At 36.2% G+C, this 21973-nt stretch overlaps 1 protein-coding gene across 9 annotated transcripts in view; it reads right to left on the reverse strand.

Annotated features, from left to right (window-relative positions):
- Positions 1 to 21973, reverse strand: part of LOC103463088 (discs large homolog 1-like protein) — a 122137-nt gene that overhangs the window by 54752 nt on the left and 45412 nt on the right. The window contains exon 1 of one of the 9 annotated variants that reach the window (XM_008406249.3): positions 20593 to 21781. The exons of 7 other annotated variants lie outside the window; for them this stretch is intronic. In XM_008406249.3, coding sequence (XP_008404471.1) covers positions 20593 to 20862 — 270 coding nt within the window. In that variant the 5' untranslated portion in view covers positions 20863 to 21781. Of the gene's footprint in view, positions 1 to 3167; positions 4118 to 20592; positions 21782 to 21973 lie in introns of those variants that run through there. One more of the 9 variants, XM_008406240.3, reaches the window with a different exon arrangement.

Raw genomic sequence — 21973 nt, forward strand, 5'->3', positions numbered from 1 at the left:
TTAGAAGTACAAAAATGTTTTTACAATAAAGATCATTAATTTATTTTGTTATTAAATGTGTTTCTAAAACACTAACTACTTCTACTTCACTGTGTTTTAAAGTCAATCCAAAAACTATTTTGTTTCAAAAAAAAAATTGCAAGTTTTTATTTTAATATAAACTTGTTTTGTTATCAAAAAATTTTAACAAAATCTCTATTTTGCTTTTCCAGTAAAACGCAGTCGCTTACAAAGTGTTGACTGATGATAATATTAGCTGAAAATCTCTGACAGTTACGACTCCATCGTGTTTTGGTAACCTTATCTGACCCCTTCACAACTGTGGCAGTATTGGGTGTGTGTGTGTGTGTGTGTGTGTGTGTGTGTGTGTGTGTGTACCAGGTTTTTATATCTTTATGGGAACCTATTTCTGTCTGGGGTTATGGGGACCATTGCCCCTTGTGGGGACATTTTCTTGGTCCCTATGAGGGAAATTGTTGTTTTTGGGTTAGTGGTTAGGTCTGTGACAGTTAGGTGTTAGGGTTAGGAATATGGTAAGTCAACGTGAAGTCCACAAAAGTGATGAAAACACGATTGTGTGTGTGTGTGAACGTGCATGTGTGTGTGTGTGTGATTTGTAAAGCCACCAATCCAACCAGTCAGCTGTGTTCTGTCTGGTGTTTTCATTGACACGCCAAGTCAGGCCACATGCTTATATAATCAACATGTGTGTGTGTGTGTGTTTGAGTTGTGTTTCATGAAAAGGCCATAAGAACAAACACACACACGCGCACACACACACACGCGCACACACACACACACACACACACACACACACACACACACACACACACACACACACAGCATCCATATCCAGATAGAGTGATTGTTAGTTGTTATATAATTGCGGTTACACCAGCTGTGTTATTATGGCATTACGACCCGGTTCAGCCCAGCCGCAGCTTAGGGAGGTTCAGACTAACCCGGTTCGTCTCATCAGGCAGAGACCGACGGACAAACAAGTGATTAACTCCTTCAGTCAGATGTCGCCATCATGCCACACACAGACGGACTGTGTGTCCGTCTGTGATATTTAACGAAAAAGACAAAATCACTGTCTATTAAAAAGTTTACATACATTTTGTCAGTGAAAGAGAAAACTGTGTTTTAAAATGTAATCTAAGAATAACTCTGTGAAAAGAAATCTGAATTCCGAGATTGAAGTCAGAATTTTGAGAAAAATTTGTCAAAATTTTGAGATTAAAATCAGAATTCTAAAAAAAAAGTCAAAATCCTTTTAATTTTTTTTATTTCCAGTGGCACTGATCCTCTTCCTCATCATGTAAAACAAAGTTATAAACAAATTTCTAAAGAACATTCTCGCCACATTTTCTGGCATTTAGCAAATAGAATACATTTTTGTAATTCTAACTAACGTAAAACAAGAAAAGTTTGGTCTGATTTAACTTCGTTAAGTGAGAAAACAAATGTACGTTTGTGTCTTTTTAGACGATTACATGTAAATATCTTGTTTCAACTGAAGCAAATGTTTGCTGTCTATAACAATTGAGTAAAAATAAATTACGGATCAGAATAAATGAAATGATGCCCAATAGATGTTGGTAAAAATAATTAAATTGTATCCATACACATAGAAGGAGAGAATATGGAAACCAATAAGCCATAAAATAACAATTGTTTCATCCTTTTTGTCTCTTTTATCGTCTTTCTTGCTGCATGATGTCATGCGACACATCAGCCTGGTTTGGACGACTGTCAGCTCCCAACATGGCGGCTCGCTCTGTCCATCTTAATCTGCAACGCAACGCTAATTGACTAATGAGTTAATCAGAAGGAGCGTGACTCTAATCAAATCAGAATGGCCAGGCTAATCACGCTAATCAGGCTATCAGTAGCTTCTATCTCTGATCATTGCACCCGCTGCACTTACTACCTCACCGTCATTCACAGGCAGCTGCTCCATTGGATTATTCCCCTCAGATTACAGCGCTCTTACACATAAAATCTCTTTAGTTGCAACTCTTACGCTGCTTTTATCATCATGTTGTTATGTCTCATTGGCTGTTTGCTAAAATTGTCATAACACATACATTTTTCTGTTTTTAGTTTTAAAAAATTAAGAGATTAGATGCACCGATCCGATATTGATATCTGTTTTGTACCGATTTTGGTATCGGCCTAATGCTAAACTTTATGCTCTGAGCGATGTCATGCTTTATTATTTATTTTACAGTACATTTATAATTCCTAAATGCATTTTGTGAACCATTTAAAAGAAGATTTGATTCAGTTTATGTTTATATTTTTGACCAAGGTAGTTAACCTATTGATTTGTCAGTTTTAGTTTCTTTATTATTAATGTGAACAAATTAAAGTTGTTTTTACATGTTTGACCAAACTTTTGAATTTAGTGATGTATTTCAGTGTGCTGAACTGGTGCACAGTTAACAAATATTTTTAAATTCAGTATATCTATGTTCCTGTTTAAAAACAGAAACATTTTAAGTCCATTTGGCTGTTTTTCTCCGATACCGATACCGTATTAGATCGGTATTGGCTGATGTTAATCCTCAGAAATTGGAATCAGAAGTAAAAAAAGTGGATCAGTGCATTTACAATTCAAATGTACATGAACCTGATCAATGTCTTAAAGGGGAAGTATTATGTTTTTTTCCAGGCACATACTGTCATCTCATAGCATAATCAAGTAACTATATTAACTTCAGTTCTAAAAAAAAATATATATATATATCAGAAGATATATATACTTTTGAAATTGGACCTCTGTCTCTTTAAAAACTCCTGATCTGTGGTAAACTCTGCCTACAGGAAGTCATCACATGATTCCTATATTAACCCTTTAACAACATTTTTACCAATGTACTGAGAACTAGATTGTATAATGAGACCAGCAGATATGTAGTTCCACCAGGTGTTTGCTAATTGCTGCTGGCTAGTCGGAAGGAACTGAATGGGGGAGGAGCTGTACCTCAAAGGCGGAGCTAAATCTGCCCAGGCATTATGCACAGTTGAATGGTTACCATGGAGATTAAAGGAATTTCCAAAAACACATGAGAAAATCAAGTAAACAGTCCAGGCATGTTTTTGATGTTATAACTTTGTAACATGATGCTGCCCTTATTAGATCTGTAACCACGTAAACCTACCTGCATATGGGTGTGTATCGGTACACAGTGGTGTCCGAGCGGCACATGTGGATGCGCAGTCCAGATATATGTGTCATTGGGCCATGGCTTGCCACCAAACTTGCCTTTGCTCTTGGTGGGACTCTTCTTCACACTATCTCTGAGGTTGGAAAACTTCCCTCGTGAAGTCCTGGTGGCCAGGCTGGTGGGCAGTGTGCTCCATCCGTATCCTCCTAACCCGGAGCACAACGGCAGCTGGGGCGAGTGAAACGGGTGGATGGACAGCGACTGGGAGGCATGAGGAAGAGGAGGGGTGCAGTTCTGCTGCTGCTGGCACTGCTGGAACAGCGAATGGTGACTGGACGATTGGCACTGGTGTTGCTGGTAGAGCTGATTGGATGAAGGCGAGGTAAACAGACGACCAGGTGAGGCTGGTGGGAAGCATGGCTGATGGTTCTGAGGTGGATGAAGCAACTGATGGTGACTCGCCGACACGTGGAGCTGGTGGTGGCTTGGAGATAAATGGAGCTGTTGGTGGCTGGAGGATAGACGGAGTTGGTGTTGACTTGGCGATAGATGAAGTTGGCTGTGGCTTGGCGAGAGGAGAAGGTTGTTTGGTGGTTGCTGCGCCAACGGACATCCAACCGGATGACTTGGAGATGGCGGTGCTATGTGGTAGTAGCTAGGAGATGGAGAAGGAAGCAGGTGTTTCTGAGATTGGCAGCCATGTTTGCCTGAATGGGGTAGACGCTTTGGTGAGTGTAGCAGCGAAGGTTGCGTTTGGTGATTTGCCACCTGAAGTAAACTCTGGTTCTGCTTGGAGTGGCTCTTTCCTGATTTTCCTTTCCCTTTGGCAGATTTTCCCTTAGAGGAGCTGGGCTTTTTGGGGCTACAACAAAACTCATGACTATGGAAGTAGGTGGTCATTGTGACAAAGGTTTGGAAAATACTACTGTTGTAGTATTCTTGTTACATTTTTCGTTTCAGAGGAATGATCTTCAGACAATTGAGCAAATCTCTGTACATCCAGGGATATTTTTGTCTTATTTGTTTGTGTTTCTCAGTATCTACAGCTGGTGAACATACAAAAGTTCTAAAACAATATTGCAGATGGATCTCTGAGTGGTAAACCATCCTCCTTTAGGGAGATGTTCAGTTTTAAAAGTACAACAATCTCCGTATAATCCATGAGTGTTGAATCAAGAAGAAAGCAGAAGAAACTCCTGAGTGATGCTCCCGTCAGTTCAGGTATTGGTCCAGACGTAAAGATTTCTGCCAGTTGCTCAGAAAGGTTTCTCCTCCCATGGTCACTCGTTTGATCCACCTACCTTTCTGCTCATCTTCACCAAGTCGTGTTGGCAGGTCTGGTCATGCTTTGGTTAGGATATTCCACAAAGTACAGACTAAAAACTGTAACTGACCCGGCAGCAACAAAGAGGAAAAGTTAAATCTTCTTTGTCTGTCCACGTTTACCCAATCTAAATTGGTAAAAATCTTATAATAAATTGGTAACAGGCTGCTTCTATGTTCACAGATCTATCTGCAAGCCTCGCTCATCTTTCTGAGCTACCTCCCTCTGACAGTGTCTGCCCCGGTCTGCCTCTCTGTCTCTTTCATTCCCGGACTGGCCAATTAGGGACTTCCCTGGACTCCTGCACATGACAGCAGCCAGGCATGACTAATCGATAGGCAACCAGGGACACTGATACAGCGCTGGGAGCTCAGAGAGAGCGCACAATAGTAGGAGATCCCTGATTGGTGGAGGACGCTCGCCTCCAACAACCTTTGTCTTGTTCTTCTAAAGCAATACCAGGCAGGCTGCACTACGGGGTTTGAGTGTGTCTCTGTGCGTTGGCCTACTTTATCTGAGATCTTCCTTCAAAGTGAATGAGTGTATGTGTTCATCAGCTTGCTTATAATGCTTTTCCCAGATTCTCAAACAACTGCACAGGTGTGTTTCGGTAGACATAGGTGGGTACTCAAAAATTATGAAGTGAGCAGAGACGTTTGCTAGCAGAGAAGTTTTGAGCGAGAGGACAAAGTGAATATTTGAAAGAGAGCAGAAGTTTTGAGAATAAAACACATTAAATCCTTCTTTAAGACTGAAAATGGGTGCTCTCGAATTATGGGAGAAAAATCCTCCGGACAAGTTGCTACAATCGGTAGTGGCCACACAGGCATGCCCACTAGAAGGAAACAAACACACCCAGTACAAAGCTTTCATTCTATTGGCTGAGAGGTTGCCAGGTGACGGTACGAGAGGTTTTGTTTCGAGAGAGAGCAGAAAATAATTCGCAAGCAAGCGGAGAGAAGTTTTGAGTGTGACGAGAAAGGTTTGAGAGAGCACAGTGAACATTTGAAAGAGAGCAGAAGTTTAGAGAACAAAGACATGAAGTCCTGCTTTCAAACTGGACATTTTTCTACTTATGGCAGTAAAATTTCCCCATAGAGATTAAACCGCCTTGTTATTTGGAAAAGAGCAATTCCAGCCTTTGGTAATGTCCTAAACTGAAAAGATGTACTTGTACAAATACATCTAATTATGACTAAGAGGTGTATGTTTTTATAATGTCAGCTAATACCAAAACTCGCCCGAAAACAAAACGAGCTGAGAGGAAAAAGAGGGCTATGTAGATAAATAAATGAGTGAAATGGCAAAGAGCCATCCATCTAGAAGAGACAGAGAGATGCAGAGAGAGAAAACACTCCATGACTTAGCGGGTATAAATGTGGATGTGTGTTCCCTGTGTAAAGTGCTGCTAGCGCTGCAGGCGAACCACTAAGTCAGGGGAGAATGAGCAGGGAGAAAGGGCTGTTAGCATCACAGCGCTAAACGAACGCTGCTGCGCGAGCGAGGCGCTGAGGAAGGAACAAGAGCGAAGTCAGGAATGGAAATAAATTAGCTGAGACGGAAGAGAAATCAAAAACATCAGAGTTTTACACAGAGAAAATCCTCTTTTTTGTAAATTAACTTCAACACTAAGCTCCACGAACTGATATGATTTAAATAAGCAAAGAAAACAAGATTTACCTCATAAAAATGAGGTAAATCTCTTCTTTCAGACATACTTTTCAAAGACACGTGAAAATACAGATTTGTTTTCTATGTGAAAGAGTGAAACTCATAAAAGCTGAAAAGCTTTTGAGGAGCCACACGGTTGTAACTGAAATATTTAATTATTATATATTTTATAGATATATCAACATTTTGTATGAACTGTAGTGATTTTTTAATTATGTATGCTAATTTGTAATTTCCCCATAGAAATGGTGTTTGTACATAACACCAGTGTTCATTAATTTTCATTTTCATTAAAAATAAAACAACAGAGAAAATATAAAAATCAATAAAATGAAAGGCAGCAGAAATAAGAAAAAAATCTGATCATATCTGCCCTTTTTATAAAAGAAACATATTCAAACAGTCAGGATTTACAAAAAAAGAACAAAACTAAACAAAAACAACTTCAATTCATATGGATTCACATGATTCTATTTCATATCCAAAAAAGTAACTTTTACAATTTTCTTACTGATTTGGCATTTTTAATTGTTTCTACTGTATGATGTTTGTTTTTAATTAATTAAATACATTTAAATAAACAAATTAAACTAATAAAATAATACAAAGTGTGAGAATAATCCTCCTCCTCTTAACATTAAATAGATGATGTGATCAAATTTATTAAATGAACTTTTGGACAATTTTAGCTTAATTTTTTGTCAATATTCAAGCTTACTCACCTAATAGCAAAATTATTTTATAAATTAATTTATGCTTTATCTTTAGTAATTTCTTATTAGTTCTCTTATTAATTGTCAAGGTTAATAAAACCTAAAAACATTCAGCCATGTTTTTTAAACTGCAATATTCAAGTGACCAGCAGAGGGCGCTGTGGTCCACAGTCACATTTTAACCGCAGATAGAAAACAGCACGACCTCTTTACTGAAGCTGATCAAGACATTAGATCCTAAATAAATGTCTTATAAAATAATAGATCTGCTAAATATAATGTTGGATAAAAAGCAAAAATGTCGTTTAAGTATTTTGGAAATATATTCATATATCTTAAGACTTTTTCACATTTTCTCAACCAAATTAAAACACAAACTTTGTTTTATTGTGTATAAAATCCAGAGTAAAAATCTCAATATCAGCATCAATACAGATGCTCTATAAAGATTCCCCCTGATTTCTATAAATGTTTAACACTTAATAAACTGTCCTAGTTTACATATCTTTAAATGTAATCACAAAGTTAAAACAATTTCATGTTTTTTGACATGTGAATATAGTTAGTTTGAAATATAACAAAAAAGTAGCATATATGTCACTAAAACCAGCACAATATGCCTCACTCTGAATGTTCATTATCATGTATAACACCACCAGCCACACACAACATGGCAGAATAAATCATTTACAGCTGACAGAAGAAGTTATATTTTCATTTTATAAACATAATAAAAAATACTGCTAGCAAATCGATAAATAAATCTAAGCAAACCCGCAGATCCCATCATGTCATTATTTATTAAATGGGGACAAAACCGTAATTAAAAATGTTGGGAAGCTTTAAGTGCACCTATAAAACGTGCTGATACAAAACCAAAGAGTGGATCAATAGCTTTATAGATTTTTTTTACTTTTGTTCAGTTATTTTTAATTAGTTTTTACAGTGTGCTTGATACTTTTTATTGTTTGATCAAATGATCAATCACCTAATATTTAAAAATTACATCATCAGGCGGACCAAAATATACAGTGGAAATTTTGGTGTTTTAAGGATGAAAATTATAATAATTTATAAAACAAAACATATCAAAATAAGGAAAACTATTTATTTTTTTCCAAATCAGTTTCTTCTAATAAAAACTGATGAAACTTTAACAGAAACTGCAGGTGAGTCTGAGTCTGGTGAGTTTTTAGTTGAAACATGTTTGTTTTTCATTCAGTGGGGAGAAAATCCAGAAATTTACACAAGTAAGAGTAGAAAGTACAGCGTAGTAAAAATACTCATAAAAGTACACTTTAAAAAAAACTTACTCAATAAAATGTAACTATGTAAATGTAACTAGTTACTTCCCAAATCTGGTTATTAGTTAAATATTGTTTCGTTTTAATTATCTGTAATTTTGGTTAATTCAAAAAGGTCAGAGTATTTTGTTGTGATGATAAATACATCGATTGGGTAATAAATACTCAATAGAAGACAATATTTTTGTAAAAGTATTAAATTATTGTTGAACTGACTGACTTGTGTTTTGTTCCAACTTTTGCTGTCACCATTTTGTGACACCAGGAGAAATATGGAGTGCCATAACTGACGTAAACTGTTTGTGTTGGGGGGAAAAAAATATGAATTTCACATCCCACCAAAACCCACCATGCACAGGGAGAACATGCAAACTCCATGCAGAAAGACCGGGGCTGGGAATCGAACCCAGAGCCTTCTTGCTGCAGGGCAGCAGCTCTACCAACTGCGCCACTGTGCAGCCCCAATTCAAAAGTCTAATAAATAAATTAATTAACACAAAAACAAAGGATTTTAAATCCTAGCGATCTATGTTCTAGTTAGTTTTATATAGTTCTAGTTTTTCCCCATTAAATTAAAGGTTTTATTTATTTCTCAATTTCAATTTTCACTATCTATAACAACATTGCTCCAGATTCTAGTTACTGAATTAGTCATTAAATTGCATTTAATGCAAACAGTACAAGCAGGATTTTAATGCAGGCTGAACAGAGGAATAGTGGGATATTTCTAGCAGAGTCAGAGGAATCTGTTTTTCACAGGTGAACTCCAGAAGGTGAATCTATTGGGAAAATCCTTTCCTCAGGCTGAGACCAACTGTAACTGAGAGTCTGTCTTTCACTGCGCTGTTGTGACTACTTCCTGTTTCCTGTCCTGCTCTTCCTGGTGAAATCCTAGCTCTCACTCTTCCTATCTGCAGGGCTTTTAGTGAAGCTGCTGCAACGTTATCTGTGTGGAGGCAACGATCGTCATCGCCTGCTGCAGACGGGCTCACCGCGCTCCTCGCCTGTTTACGTCCAGCCTGCGTTTTCATAGATAAACATAAGAAATGTATGCATAGCTGCACCAGAGTATTAGGGCTAAGTAAATACAACACAATACAATTATGAGAATAAAATTCTGGTAATATTATGACTTTATTGTTGTATTATTTCATCTTCATTTTTTAAATAAAGTTGAAATATTACGTGATTCTCGCAAGTAATGTTACAAGAATATGACTTTATTCTCATAACATTATAACCTTATTCTGGTAATATTCTGATTTTATTCTAGTAACACTATAATTTTATTCTTGTACGACTTTATTCTTGAAATGGCTTTATTCTCATATTATTTTAACCTTATTCTTGTAATAATATGACTTTTAAAATTGATTCTAGTTCATCTCCGTTCTCATGATGCTGACTTTATTCTTGTGTATTTTAGTTTTTCTTAGTATGACTTAGTATTTCAGATGAATTGTGTAGAAATTGCAGTATTAAAACAGATAAAAGTAGCTTTTTTTGTTGCTTTTATGCCCTGTTTTAATCATTTTCCACCCATTATGAGTGGCCGATTGCCTCCAGTTGGAAAAGTAACTATTATCTCAATTATCCCTGGCACAAGCCCCCTGCCACGTCCGCCTCTTCAAGCGTACCAGCTGAGATGATTACATCTTCAACAAGGTAAGGCAAGACGAGTTTAACGGTATAAAATCACTTAAACATCACATAACTCAAAGTGCTCTGTAAGAAAAGAGCAACAGGCATAAAGAAAAATACCATTAAAAACATTAAATGTACTTTAAATATGAGGTAAAGTTGAAAACACACAGGAATGGCGATAACAGAATAATACGATTAATTGATAAATGAATATTTAGTGTTTATGGGACGTTAATGTTACCTCTCCTTATCTTGAGGTCAGAGACGTCTGCATCGTCACTGAAATGCATTTAGGTTGAAAACCACCCAGAGCTTCGTCGACCAGTAACACAAATTTAAAATCCGTGTTTTGACATGTATCTTTGGACTGGAGTGAGCTGAACTATTTTACTGGCACAGGTCATAAAACCGTCAGCCGCCTGCTGGATGACCTGCTGCTGCCTGATTGATTTTTAAAGAGGCTGTTAAAATTAGGCTTGAATCCATAACAACACCCAGGTTTCCTGCACACACTTCAGTCTTCTGCCTTTTCAGTTTCAGTTAAGAGTAGAAATTTAAAATCACCCTTTTTAGGAGCAAAACTAACAGCCAAACACTCACTGGTGTTGTGAACACAGGCCATGTGGAGAGAGGAATATAGAGATGTATGTCATCAGCATACAGCGTTGCTGTAGAACTTTACAATATAAACTACAGGGAACATAAATGTTTAATTATATCACAATAACTGAAAAACTGGCTCATTTATTGCAAAATTATGTAGCACTAAAGTACGGTCTCAGTCAGAATATTCAGTGAGCTCTGATCCAGAACCGCACTGCATTCTGGGGGATGTAGGCAGAGGAAAAAAGGCTTCATCATTTATTGGCTTTATCATTTATTGGGATACATTTCCTATTATAATAAGAATTTTTGATTTTATTGTAAGAATAAATCAATGAATCATGTTTAAAAACAACCAGAACTGTCCATATTGTCAGGATTTACTATTTTCTCCATTGTTTGTTCAACGAAACCATCAGTAAATATCAGACAATTTGGGGGGGAAAAAAATCAATAAATGCAATCAGTGTGTGTAGTTTAGCGACACAATTCATACTTCTTTATGTGACTGGTGTCCTAAAGATGAATATTACAAATATCAAGAGCAGTATTTGTGTTTTTTGGGGCGTATGGTTGCCGTACAATTACAGTCTCAGTCAAGAGAAGTAATAAATACTTCTTATTGTCACTTTTATCATTATTTCAATAATATCACAAAATATCACAATAAAACTTTGAGTCCATTTTGCCCACTGCTACGCTCAACCGCTCACATATTGGCTGAATCAACTGACTCTCCCACTCTGTGGTTACCTAGCAACTCACTCACTCTGTGGTTACCTAGCAACTCACTCACTCTGTGGTTACCTAGCAACAACCTGTTGAGTAACTCAAGCAGCACAAGTTTAAAGTTTAAGGCCTTATAACTGCTTAAAAATAAAAACAACAACATGGAGTGGAAATTGTATAAAGGAGGAAAGCTCAAGCCACCAGTTTGGTAGTTTGTTAGATACTTAAAACAAAAAATAAAAACAATAATTTCAGATATCGACTAATATGACACGCTTATATCATGACTGGTTTTTCAGTCGTATTGTTCAGCCAGAGTACTTATGAGTGCGGTTGGGTGAATATTGCTTTAAAAGGTTGGTATGACCAGGAAATCACTAAACTGAGTCCATCTATTATTTACTAATTGAGGAATTACCATCGTTTACACAGTTTAGACAGTTTGCGATGAGTTCTTAAAGGAACAATAACTGAATGTAAAAATAAACCATATTGTCTAAAAGTTGAGGTTTTCTTCATACTCCAAAAGTCCCACCGTTAAAACATTTATCCAGACGTCAAAATTAGCTATTCTTGGCTGACTTTTATCTCTCTCCTGGTTGGCAGGCTGCGTCTCTCACATAATGACAGCAAACCACGCAGGATAAAACAAGCATAAAAAATTAAGAATGAACTATTTATATCATAAGACACATTTTTGCTGATGTGTGAAACGTTTTTTTTTAGCTTCTGTGTCTTCAAGACGACCATTTCCCATTAAAGTGCGGCTTAATATATTTATAAATGTTCTTCACGCATATAAAAAGGCCTGTAAATCCAAGGCGTTGATGTCTTTTGCTACATCTACACACATATTAAATGGCACCGTTATGAAGGTTTCTAGCTCCTAGCTTTGCTATATCAGCTTTGTCATTACCACTGATGTCAGAGATACCATTCATCAGTGTTACAAGGTATCAGATATTTAATAAAAATAAAACTTAACCTGCAAAGTTGGGATAGCGTTTATGTCAAAAAAATTTATATTTACTTAAAATATGTGGCTAAATCCCAATCAAGAGCCTTTCACTAAATGCAATGGTTTTATATGTGACTGTAAGAAAGTTATTATTATTATTATTATAATGCTGAGGAATAATATTCACGCTCATAAATAGAAATCTCTTCAGCATAAGCACGTTCACATCAAAAAATTTAATTAATTCAATCCAGAGAGTAAGTTTTACTTGTGGGTGGGTATTTATCGTATCGTTTATCATTTATCGCGATACATTTCTTATCATGATAAGATTTTAATTCATTGTTGTCAAGATAATTTCCAATTAATGATGTTGAAACCTCCAACAAAACTGACCTTATTGTTGTGAGTTTTAGTTTTACTATTTTCTCAACTGTTTGTTCAATATTCAAACTATTACTTGTGGACGTTTATTGTATTGTTTATCATTTATTGTGATAAATTTTATTCAATATTTATCACTGCCAAGCTAAGTTCCAATTAATGATGTTTAATCCCCCAAAAGCTGAAACTATTGTTGCTGTTTATCCATTTTCTCCACTGTTTGTTCAATATTCAAACTATTACTTGTGTCCCGGTTTGGGCGTTTATCGTACAGTTTATCATTTATTGTGATACATTTCTTATCTTGATGATTTTAATTTATCGCTGTGAAGATAAATTCCAATTAATGATGTTTAAAACACTCCAAAAACTGTCCATATTGTTGAGATTGCTGGTTTTACTATTTTTTTTTCCGGTTCCAGGGCCGCTCTGAGCCTTTTTGGGGCTGTAAGCAGATTTTAATTGGGGCCGTATGGTGTTAATTAGCTGCTTACCTCGCATATGCCAAGGGTATCAATAAATATCAAAGTTAAAAATATAATTAATGGCAGTTATTGTGTGCAGTTTAGTGATGCAAAAACAAAGTTTTCTGGAAAATAAATTGTCCCAGAAGTTTTTGCGATAAACGATAATATTGTTGTTTTGAGACCATTTGCAAGTAATATAATGGTAATAATGCAAAAACACATTCTGATTGATTCTCAGAGATCGATAAACTTTACATTCTAATCAACGTTTAGCACTGGAACTGGAAGATATTTTAAATATCCAAAATAAATAAACAAAACAACAGAAAGAACAAATAAAATTAATTATAAAGTCTCCGTAAACAAAATTATCATTCAAAACAAGGAATAGTTGAGACCAAACAACCAGACTGAAGACGATTTTCATCCAGTTTTTTGTAGAAAGTGAAAAACAATAAATCATGTAAATGAAAATTATTGAGCTCGTTTTAATTTATGACGCGATTTATTGATTTATTGTTTATTGCGTCAGGGATAGATACAAATCCCTCTTCTTTGTGTGCCTGGTGTCGTAAAGAAACGCATTTCCAAGAGCAGGATTTGTGTTTTGCTGAGTCAGCCGTACAGTTGCCTAAAAAATAAGCATCGTTGTTGCAACAGCGCAACAAAATATTGTGATAAAACCTTAACTCTGCATCGCATCTCAAACTATTCTATAGAAATCTCATCTAGATGTTATTCTGCTGGGTCCAGCATCGTTAGCGAGCGGCCATGTTAAATGATTGCTATTGGTCGTTGTTGATTATATCAGCAGCGACAGAACAGGCTGGAGGAAGCAGACTGATGGGGAGTGTGTGTGTGTGTGTGTGAGGAGACGTCTGTGTGCGTGTGTGTGTGTGTGTGGGAGAGAGCTGACATGCAGGCTTCTTCCCACACACAGAAGGTGATGCAACATCTCACACCCTCTCAGCACTGCAAAGCTAATGCTGAACTCGCTGCATCAGCGAGTCAGTGTGTGTGTGAATGTGTATGAATGCGTGTGTGTGTGTGTGTGTGTGTGTGTGTGTGTGTGTGTGTGTGAAGAAGTGGGTAAAAAAGCATATATATATGTATTTTTACTTATAAGTTCCCCCCCATCTTTCTTGACTCGCTCTCCCTCCCACAGGAAGACCTGAACAAATGCTCTGCTTAGCGATCGCCAGAATAGTATCGCCATGACAACAGCTGATGCCACATGCAGCCACGGACATCATCAGCAGCTCATCCGAGCTCACAAACGTCTACACATTCATAGACTCTTTCTAAAGTCATCTCATTCATTTACAGTCAAAAATTAACATTTCAGGTTGATGTAAGCAGAAGTTTTGAACGAAAAGGATTAATTATACTTATAATTTTCTTGAAATTTTCCTAAATAATGGCTTGTGTAATTTTATTTATTTATTTTTTGCCTAAAAACGTTGAAAAAAATAGATCTTCTGCCTCTGGTTTCTTTGGATTTGCTCCATTTCTGTGCTTTATATATAAGTTTTCTACTTGGAATTCTAATAAATCTTTTGTTTTTCAAGATAAACAAAAGTTTCTTAAGATGAAAACAAAACAAACAAACAATACCAACAATAGTTATGAAATCAACAGCAAAAGTGATAATAGTAAAAAAACAAAAAAAACACACATTTCTATAGTAAGGAAATTTAAATAAAGACAATGATCAGAAATCATGAATTCAAACCACATGAGAGTTTTCAGCAAGTCTGAACATGTTTCTGTTTCCATGCTGCTCATTTTACCTCCATCTGTCTGAGAACAGTTCTCAAATGATTGAGCATATTAAAGACAAAATAAATGGGCATTTCTTACAAAAAAAAAAAAAACTTGGTAAATAATCTAAGTTTCTCAAATAAGTGTGTTTGCAGATTAAGCCTGAATGATCCCAAAGTAGTTGGTTTTAATATCTGTTGCAACTAATAAATCTAGAGTCACTGCTCTGCATTTTAAGATACGGAGGGAGTGGAAAGTTTCCTGAGCTGGAGAACGACAACAAGCGTTTCTATAACTGAATATGACGCGTGTTGGGAGGCGTAGGGTGAAAAGTATGATCTCATTTCACCTGACAATCGATCACATGCAAGTTTTCCATTTTAAAACCGGCCTGCATAAAGCTGGAGGCAACAGGAGGAATGTGTGAATAAAATTAAACCCAGACCTGCTTCTGTCTGCTAGCTTCATGCTAACCCAGGGGTGTCCAAAGTGGGGCTCCGGGGCCATTTGAGGCCCTTGAAATGGTTTAATTTGGCCCTTCAGCACAAGTCAAGGATGGTAAAAATGTGTCCAACTGATGACTATGAAAGTTTGGAAATTGTTTTTCTTTTAATAAGATAACAATTCAGTCATTTTTAAGTTTTAGATTTAAATGATTAACAAATTTCATTAAATTTTTTTGTTAATTATTGTATGACGGAGTATTAAGGCCATGTTAAAAAGATCACAAGAGTGAAGTTGCAATAGAATAAAGTAATTTTTATAACTTTATCCTCATTATTTGCGTTTATTCTTGATATATTGAGACTTTCTTTTGTTATTACGACTTTATTCTCCTACGGGTTTATGTTATCATTTTATTTTTGTAATTTCATGTTTTCTTTTTTTTTTTTTTATCTTCGTGTGCCCCTAATACATTGTTGTATTATTAAGCAGGCAAAACTGAACTCTGCCCGTCATTTAAAGAGATTTTAAACTTTTATTTTCTCTTTAATCGCTCAGCCCTGACATAAATCTGCTGGGTGAAAAGCAGCAACATCAGCTGCTAAATGTAGTAAATCTGTCAGATTTTTACGTTTATGACGCATAACTCTTGGAATAATTGCTTCACATGCTTCTAAATGTTCTGGTTGTGAGGGTGTTGGGTTGATATTTTGGAGTTTTAGACAGAAAATGTGGTGGGATTTCGCTCCCGGTCGTTATTTCCATGCCCGGAATCAGCATCGCCCCCAGCTCCGTCCATTTACTTTGACCACTAAACACGTCTTCATGGCTTTTAAAGCTTTCTCTGCAGGCATACCTCGACTTTACATCTAATCAATTACACAGGAACGAGTAAAGGCAGGGGAAGAATAAAGCTGCGTTTGCAACAAAATCACCAAATCTAATCAAGTGTTTTTGGTCTAATTTCTACTGCAAATATCTAAGTACACTTGAAATAAGACAAAACTAACTTACATGTAACTTTTTAGCTCAACAGTTCCTTAATATTGATGAAAAAGGGGACTAGTTCCACTTATAACATGGGAAAAATGTTGTGTTAAAAGTGAAATAATTTGCCAGCGGAACTAGAATTCTGTTGCTAGGCTACGGGCTGAGGTTGCTAGGCGACGGGCTGGGCTTGGCTGAGGTTGCTAGGTAACGGCGCAGTAGCAGTTGTAAAAAAAGACTTAATAATCTGCCAACAGAACAAGTACTTTTTCATCAATAGTACGCAATTATTTATTTAAACAAGCACCTATATTTATATGATCCATGTTTTTCATATAACCCAAACAAACAAACAAATAAGCCTATATGTCGCTTAAACGTTACTTGTAAGTTAGCTTTAAATTATTTCAAGTGTACCAACATATTTGGACTAGAAACTATACCAAAATACTTGGTAGTATTTTATGTTTTTGCAGTGTAACAACTAAATCTTTTAAAAGAATACTGGTTTGGAAAAGCCTGACTGTAAAATAGAAGATAGATAATGTTTTTTATTACTATTGTGTTCATTTCTCACACATCATAAACGTTTAAATATTCATAATAATTGGAGAAATTAAGTCTCAAAAGCCAACAAAGCTTAGACAACAGACTCTGTAAAAAGATAATAAGGTGATGAGAGAAGTGGGATTTATTTTATTTTGTCCTTTAATCAGTAATTTTAAAAATCTAATTTCACAGCAATTCTTTGTTTTCGAAGTGCGATTCTTTCTTAAAGTAAATTATTTTACATTTTATTTGCTCTATGCAGCCTGTTTTAAATTCACCCCTACTTCTAAGTAAACAAACATAAAAACATCTTTACAGCTTTTTCTATAGAGCTTCAACAGCAGGATGTGTGTGTGTGTGTGTGTGTGTGTGTGTGTGTGTGTGTGTGTGTGTGTGTGTGTGTGTGTGTGTGTGTGTGTGTGTGTGTGTTTAGCGTAAAAACCCATCAGTCTGGCAGTAAGTGCCTCTGAGAGGGAAACAGCAACACCCTGGGAAATCACCAGCCAATACAACAACGGGGCGGGTAAATCTTTTTCCATGGGCTGAGCTGTAAATACGCTGAAAACTGCAGAAGAATCAACGTTACAGATTAAGATTCAACACCAGGAGATGATCAAATTAATCTTAAACACAGCAATGATGACAAATAGCATCTTCTTATTTTTGCTAAATTAAGGCAAAAATATTTAAATACATGGTGTATTGATTTATATGATAAACTAATAATTATTTGTACCTATTTGTGTTTATTACAGACCACAGGGGTTTGAAGTAAATGGGAACAAACAGAAGAATCAGAGCAAACAGCAGTATTTATATCTATTATTTTATCTAATGTGAACACTGCAAAAACACAAAATACTACCAAGTTTTTATAGTGTAGTTTCCAGTCCAAATAAGACAAAACTAACACGTTAGTAACTTTTCAGCAACATATATGAGCTTATTTAACTCCAATATTGATTTAAAAAGTATTAGTTCAATTGGCAAATTATTTCACTTATAAAACGTAAAAATGTTTTTTATAAGTGAATAAATCAGTTAATGCTTTTCCATGAATATTAAGGAATAATTCACTTTAAAAAAATCTTTTATATCATCCTGAATATTTTAGATATTCTCTAAATAAGTCTTCCACATCGCACTGCAAAACCACAAAATCTTACTAGTATTTTTTTTATCTAGTTCAAATGTCTTAGTTCACTTGAAACAAGGCAAAACTAACTTGCAAATATCTATTCAGCAAGATATAATAGCTTGTTTTGAGTCATTAATTTTTTATATTTATAAATAACTTCTTTTCTCGTGTTATTAATGAATTAATCTTCCAGCTGAACAATCATTTCTCATCGATATTAAGGAATAATTTACTTAAAACAAGCTCCTTTATCTTGCTTAAACGTTAGTTTTGTTTTATTACATTTGAACTGGAAACCAAACACTTGGTGATATTTTGTGGTTTTGCAGTGTGATTTTAGCTTATTTCTGGTTAATAACCAACGTCAGCATGTGAGCTAGCCTCACTAATGGCTAATTATCTCCCGTCACTGCAGAGGTTTTACAATGGCTTTCAGAGTTCAGGTCAGTTTGTCCTCAGAGAAAATAAGAGTTTGGAAAAAGATGCTGCATGTGAAACATCATAAACTCAAACAATTAAAGCTCAAATTTAACTGAGAAAAAGGGTTGGATAAAAAGAGCATACACTGTAAAACTAAACATCCTGCTTTAACCAAAAGTGAACAGAACCTAATTCTCAGCAATTAGTTTGTACTGATTTTAAACGAGCGGTGTGAACTTTTGGATTTAAAAATTCTGGATATTTTCTGTCAGTTTGAACAAAGAAACAAATAAAACGCAGAAGGAACCGTTTCAATCACATATTTTTCTTTTTATATAAGTAGTTTCAAGTTAGAAGCAATTAACCTGCATGTTAAATGATTTAACTTAAGTATATTTTTGTAAATAAATAACTACCTAAGATATTTATTTAACAATTTATAACATGAAAATAAATTAGCAAGACATTTATTTTCATGTAATAAGTGAAATAATCTGCCAGTAGTACTTTTTTTCACCGATATTAAAGAATTAATTATCTAAAATCAACTCCAACATTTTTGCTAAAACGTTACTTATAAGTTAGTAAACTTGAATTAAAACAAAACTAAAATATTTGCAATAGAAACTAGATCATAAACACTTGGTAGAATTTTGTGTTTTTGCAGTGTAGGAATTAAATTAGGGAGCAAATATATATATATGTTCCTGTAAAATAATTAAAATATTAAGTATTTAACATAATATTATAATGTTAATGTAATATTATAAGTGAGAAAAACTCACTTATAACCTAACTAATTTCTTACTAATAGATAAATTAAAAATGTACGTGTAAAACACTTTACTAAGTATAAAAATCTCAAACTGCTCCAGTAGAAGTGAAATATTTCTACATTTCTCGTATTTTATAAAGAAGCAGCAGAAATGATCTTAAACGCTTTTCTGAATGAGCTGCTGTGATGATGAACCTCATTTAAGTCACACAGACTTTATCTGTAATTTTGCATTTCAGAAGCATGAAGACGGCTTAGCTAAACCACAGCTTCGCCATGGCAACACCACGTCTCATTTCCATGACAACCTCATCAGAAATCCTAACCGCAACGTGATTCAGCTTCAGTTCGAAAGCAGCCAGCTGACTCAACCTCCTTCACATTTCAGGAAGGAAACTCCAGATTTTCTTATTCCCCATAAACTCCAAACTATTTATCTGAGTTTCACTAAAGCATGCCGTGATGGCAAATGAGGGCAACTGCAGAAAGAAAACAAACAATAAAAACTCTGAGATTAAACAGAAGATTTCTAGAAAAAAATCTGGGAATTTCAAACCTCCATGAGTCAAAAATGCGCGAGAAGAAGCTGAGAAATCTTAAAACTAATTTTAGAAATTTTCTGGAAAAAAATTTAAAACATTTCAGAACTTCAAAAGTTGAAAATTTGTAAGGAAAAACTCAGAAATGTTGAGATTAATAAAAGAAATTTTCTAGAAAAAAAACCTGGAAGTTTTTAAGCTCCAAAAGTTGAAAATTTGTAAGGAAAAACTCAGACATGTTGAGATTAATACAAGAAATTTTCAAAAAAAAAAAAAAAAAGGAAGTTTTTAAGCTCCAAAAGTTGAAAATTTGTAAGGCAAAACTCAGACATGTTGAGATTAATACAAGAAATTTTCTGGGAAAAATAAAACTGGAAGTTTTTGAGCTCCAAAAGTTGAAAACTTGCCAAAATCAAGTCAAAACTTTTGAGACTGAGCTCAGACATTTCTAGAAAAAAAACTTTGCAATTTGTGAGCTTGAAAGGTCAAAAACTTGGTAGAAAACCTCTGAAATTTTCAGAAAAATACCAGAAGTTTTCAGAACAAACCTGGAAATCTCTGGGCTAACAAAGGCAACAATGTGCAGGAGAAAAACTCATAAATTTTAAGAAAACTCTCAGAGATTTTCCAGAAATAACTTGGAAATTTCTGAGATCCAATAGCTGAAAATGTTTTAACTTTTTAAACTTTAGAGCTCAGAAAATTTCCCAACTTTTTCTATAAAATAACTTTAAAATTTCTAAGTTTTTTGGCCTAAATTTACTCCTCCTTTCTTTTTTCTTTGTAGTTAAACTTCAACTTTTCGAAATTTCTCTTTCCACATTTTCAGCAATTAATCTCCCTAAAATTCTCAACTTCTGGAGCTCAGAAATTTTCCAGTTCTTTGTAGAAAATTCTTCAGATTAATCTCAAACTTTTTTGGCAGAAATTTGCTGCTTTTCCTTCTTTTATTGTGTTATCTATTCTGACCCTAGCGCTCCATCAGCGCGCGGCTGCTGCGCCGCATTACCTGACTAGAGTTGATGCAATCTGTGAAGGCGCTCCTCCTGGAGAAGAAGGTGAGGAGCTGCTGCCAGCGAGACGAGGAGGTGGAGGGAGAGGAGGAGGCCGGAGACGAGGTGGACGGAGACGACGTGTGTGGAGGCGCCAGCTCCTCCGACGAGCCTCGCTTCGGTCCCAACTTCTGCTTGATTCCTAGCCCCGCCCCTTGACCTCCAGATGCCCCGCCCACTCTGGAGCTGCGGGGGTACAGGGTGTTGTTGCCAAAAATGTAGTTCATAGTTCCAGCTGTTCGACTCCAACTTAGATTTTATCTCCTTTCCACCGTTTCATCCCCGATTCTTCGTCCCAGAAAAAAAATCTGCAGTCGGATTTCTGTTTTTCAAAAAATGTTTTTTTCTGATTTTTGGAAAAATTCTCAGTTTTTCTCATCAGATTTGAAGAAGCGAGGCGGATATTTGTCCAGCTGGCTGCCTGCTGTGGTTGTCCATGAATGTTTCCATCATCCCAGGTGAAAGCGTCCAGAATCCACTTCCCCAAGCGTCCAGATTCCCGTCTCTCCTGCTTCCTCTTTGCCCCTCGTCAGAGGAAGAAAAAAAAAGAGTGAGGGGGAACGAGCGGCAGGATATGAGGATTGATTATTTAGGGGAGTTCACTCCCTCCCTCCTTCTCTGCGAGTCCAAGATGACCAGTCAATCTCCCCCTGTCACTGTGCCTTCTCCCATTAAATATAGGAGGAAGCGGGGAGGGCGTGATGGGTGGCTGAGCGGAGGAAACGAGGGAGGTGGAGAGAAACATTCGAGGATGAGAGCATCTGAAGTAGGTGGCTGGCAGCAGGAATCATTCTCCAACTCTTCTGCTTCTCCTTCTCTCCCTCTTACATCTCTGCTGTTCCTCCAAGTCTTCCTTCTTGTCCGCTTCACTCTGCATATTTATCTCCTTTCTTTCGGCAGCCTCCAACTGACCTGCGTTTGCTTTCTCCCGCTTGTCTTTCAGCAAATTGTCTTTTACAGTCTTTTATTTCAGCTGCAACCCGATGCTGTCCTCTCCCTTACTGTCAGATATTATTACTGCTGGAAGCCCCGCCCCCTACCATCCAGCCAGCCAATCATGTGACACCGCCCTGCGTCTTTTACTCCAAACATTTTCTAATCCTGTTGCAGGTCGAGTTCAACGGAAAGCGGAGAACGATTTGATGCACAAAACAAACTTTGGAAGTGAAAATGTATGGCAATAGATGTGGTGTTTCAGCGTGTGTGTGGTGTGTGTGTGTGTGTGTGTGTGTGGTGTGTGTGTGTGTGTGTGTGTGCGTGTGTGTGTGTGTGTGTGTGTGTGTGTGCATAATTGTGGAAGCGATAGAGATCTTCTCCTAAGGCTGTTTTTCAGAGACT

This window comes from Poecilia reticulata, chromosome 4 (assembly GCF_904066995.2).
Source record: "Poecilia reticulata chromosome 4, P_reticulata-male-v2, whole genome shotgun sequence".
Classification (NCBI taxonomy): domain Eukaryota; kingdom Metazoa; phylum Chordata; class Actinopteri; order Cyprinodontiformes; family Poeciliidae; genus Poecilia; species Poecilia reticulata.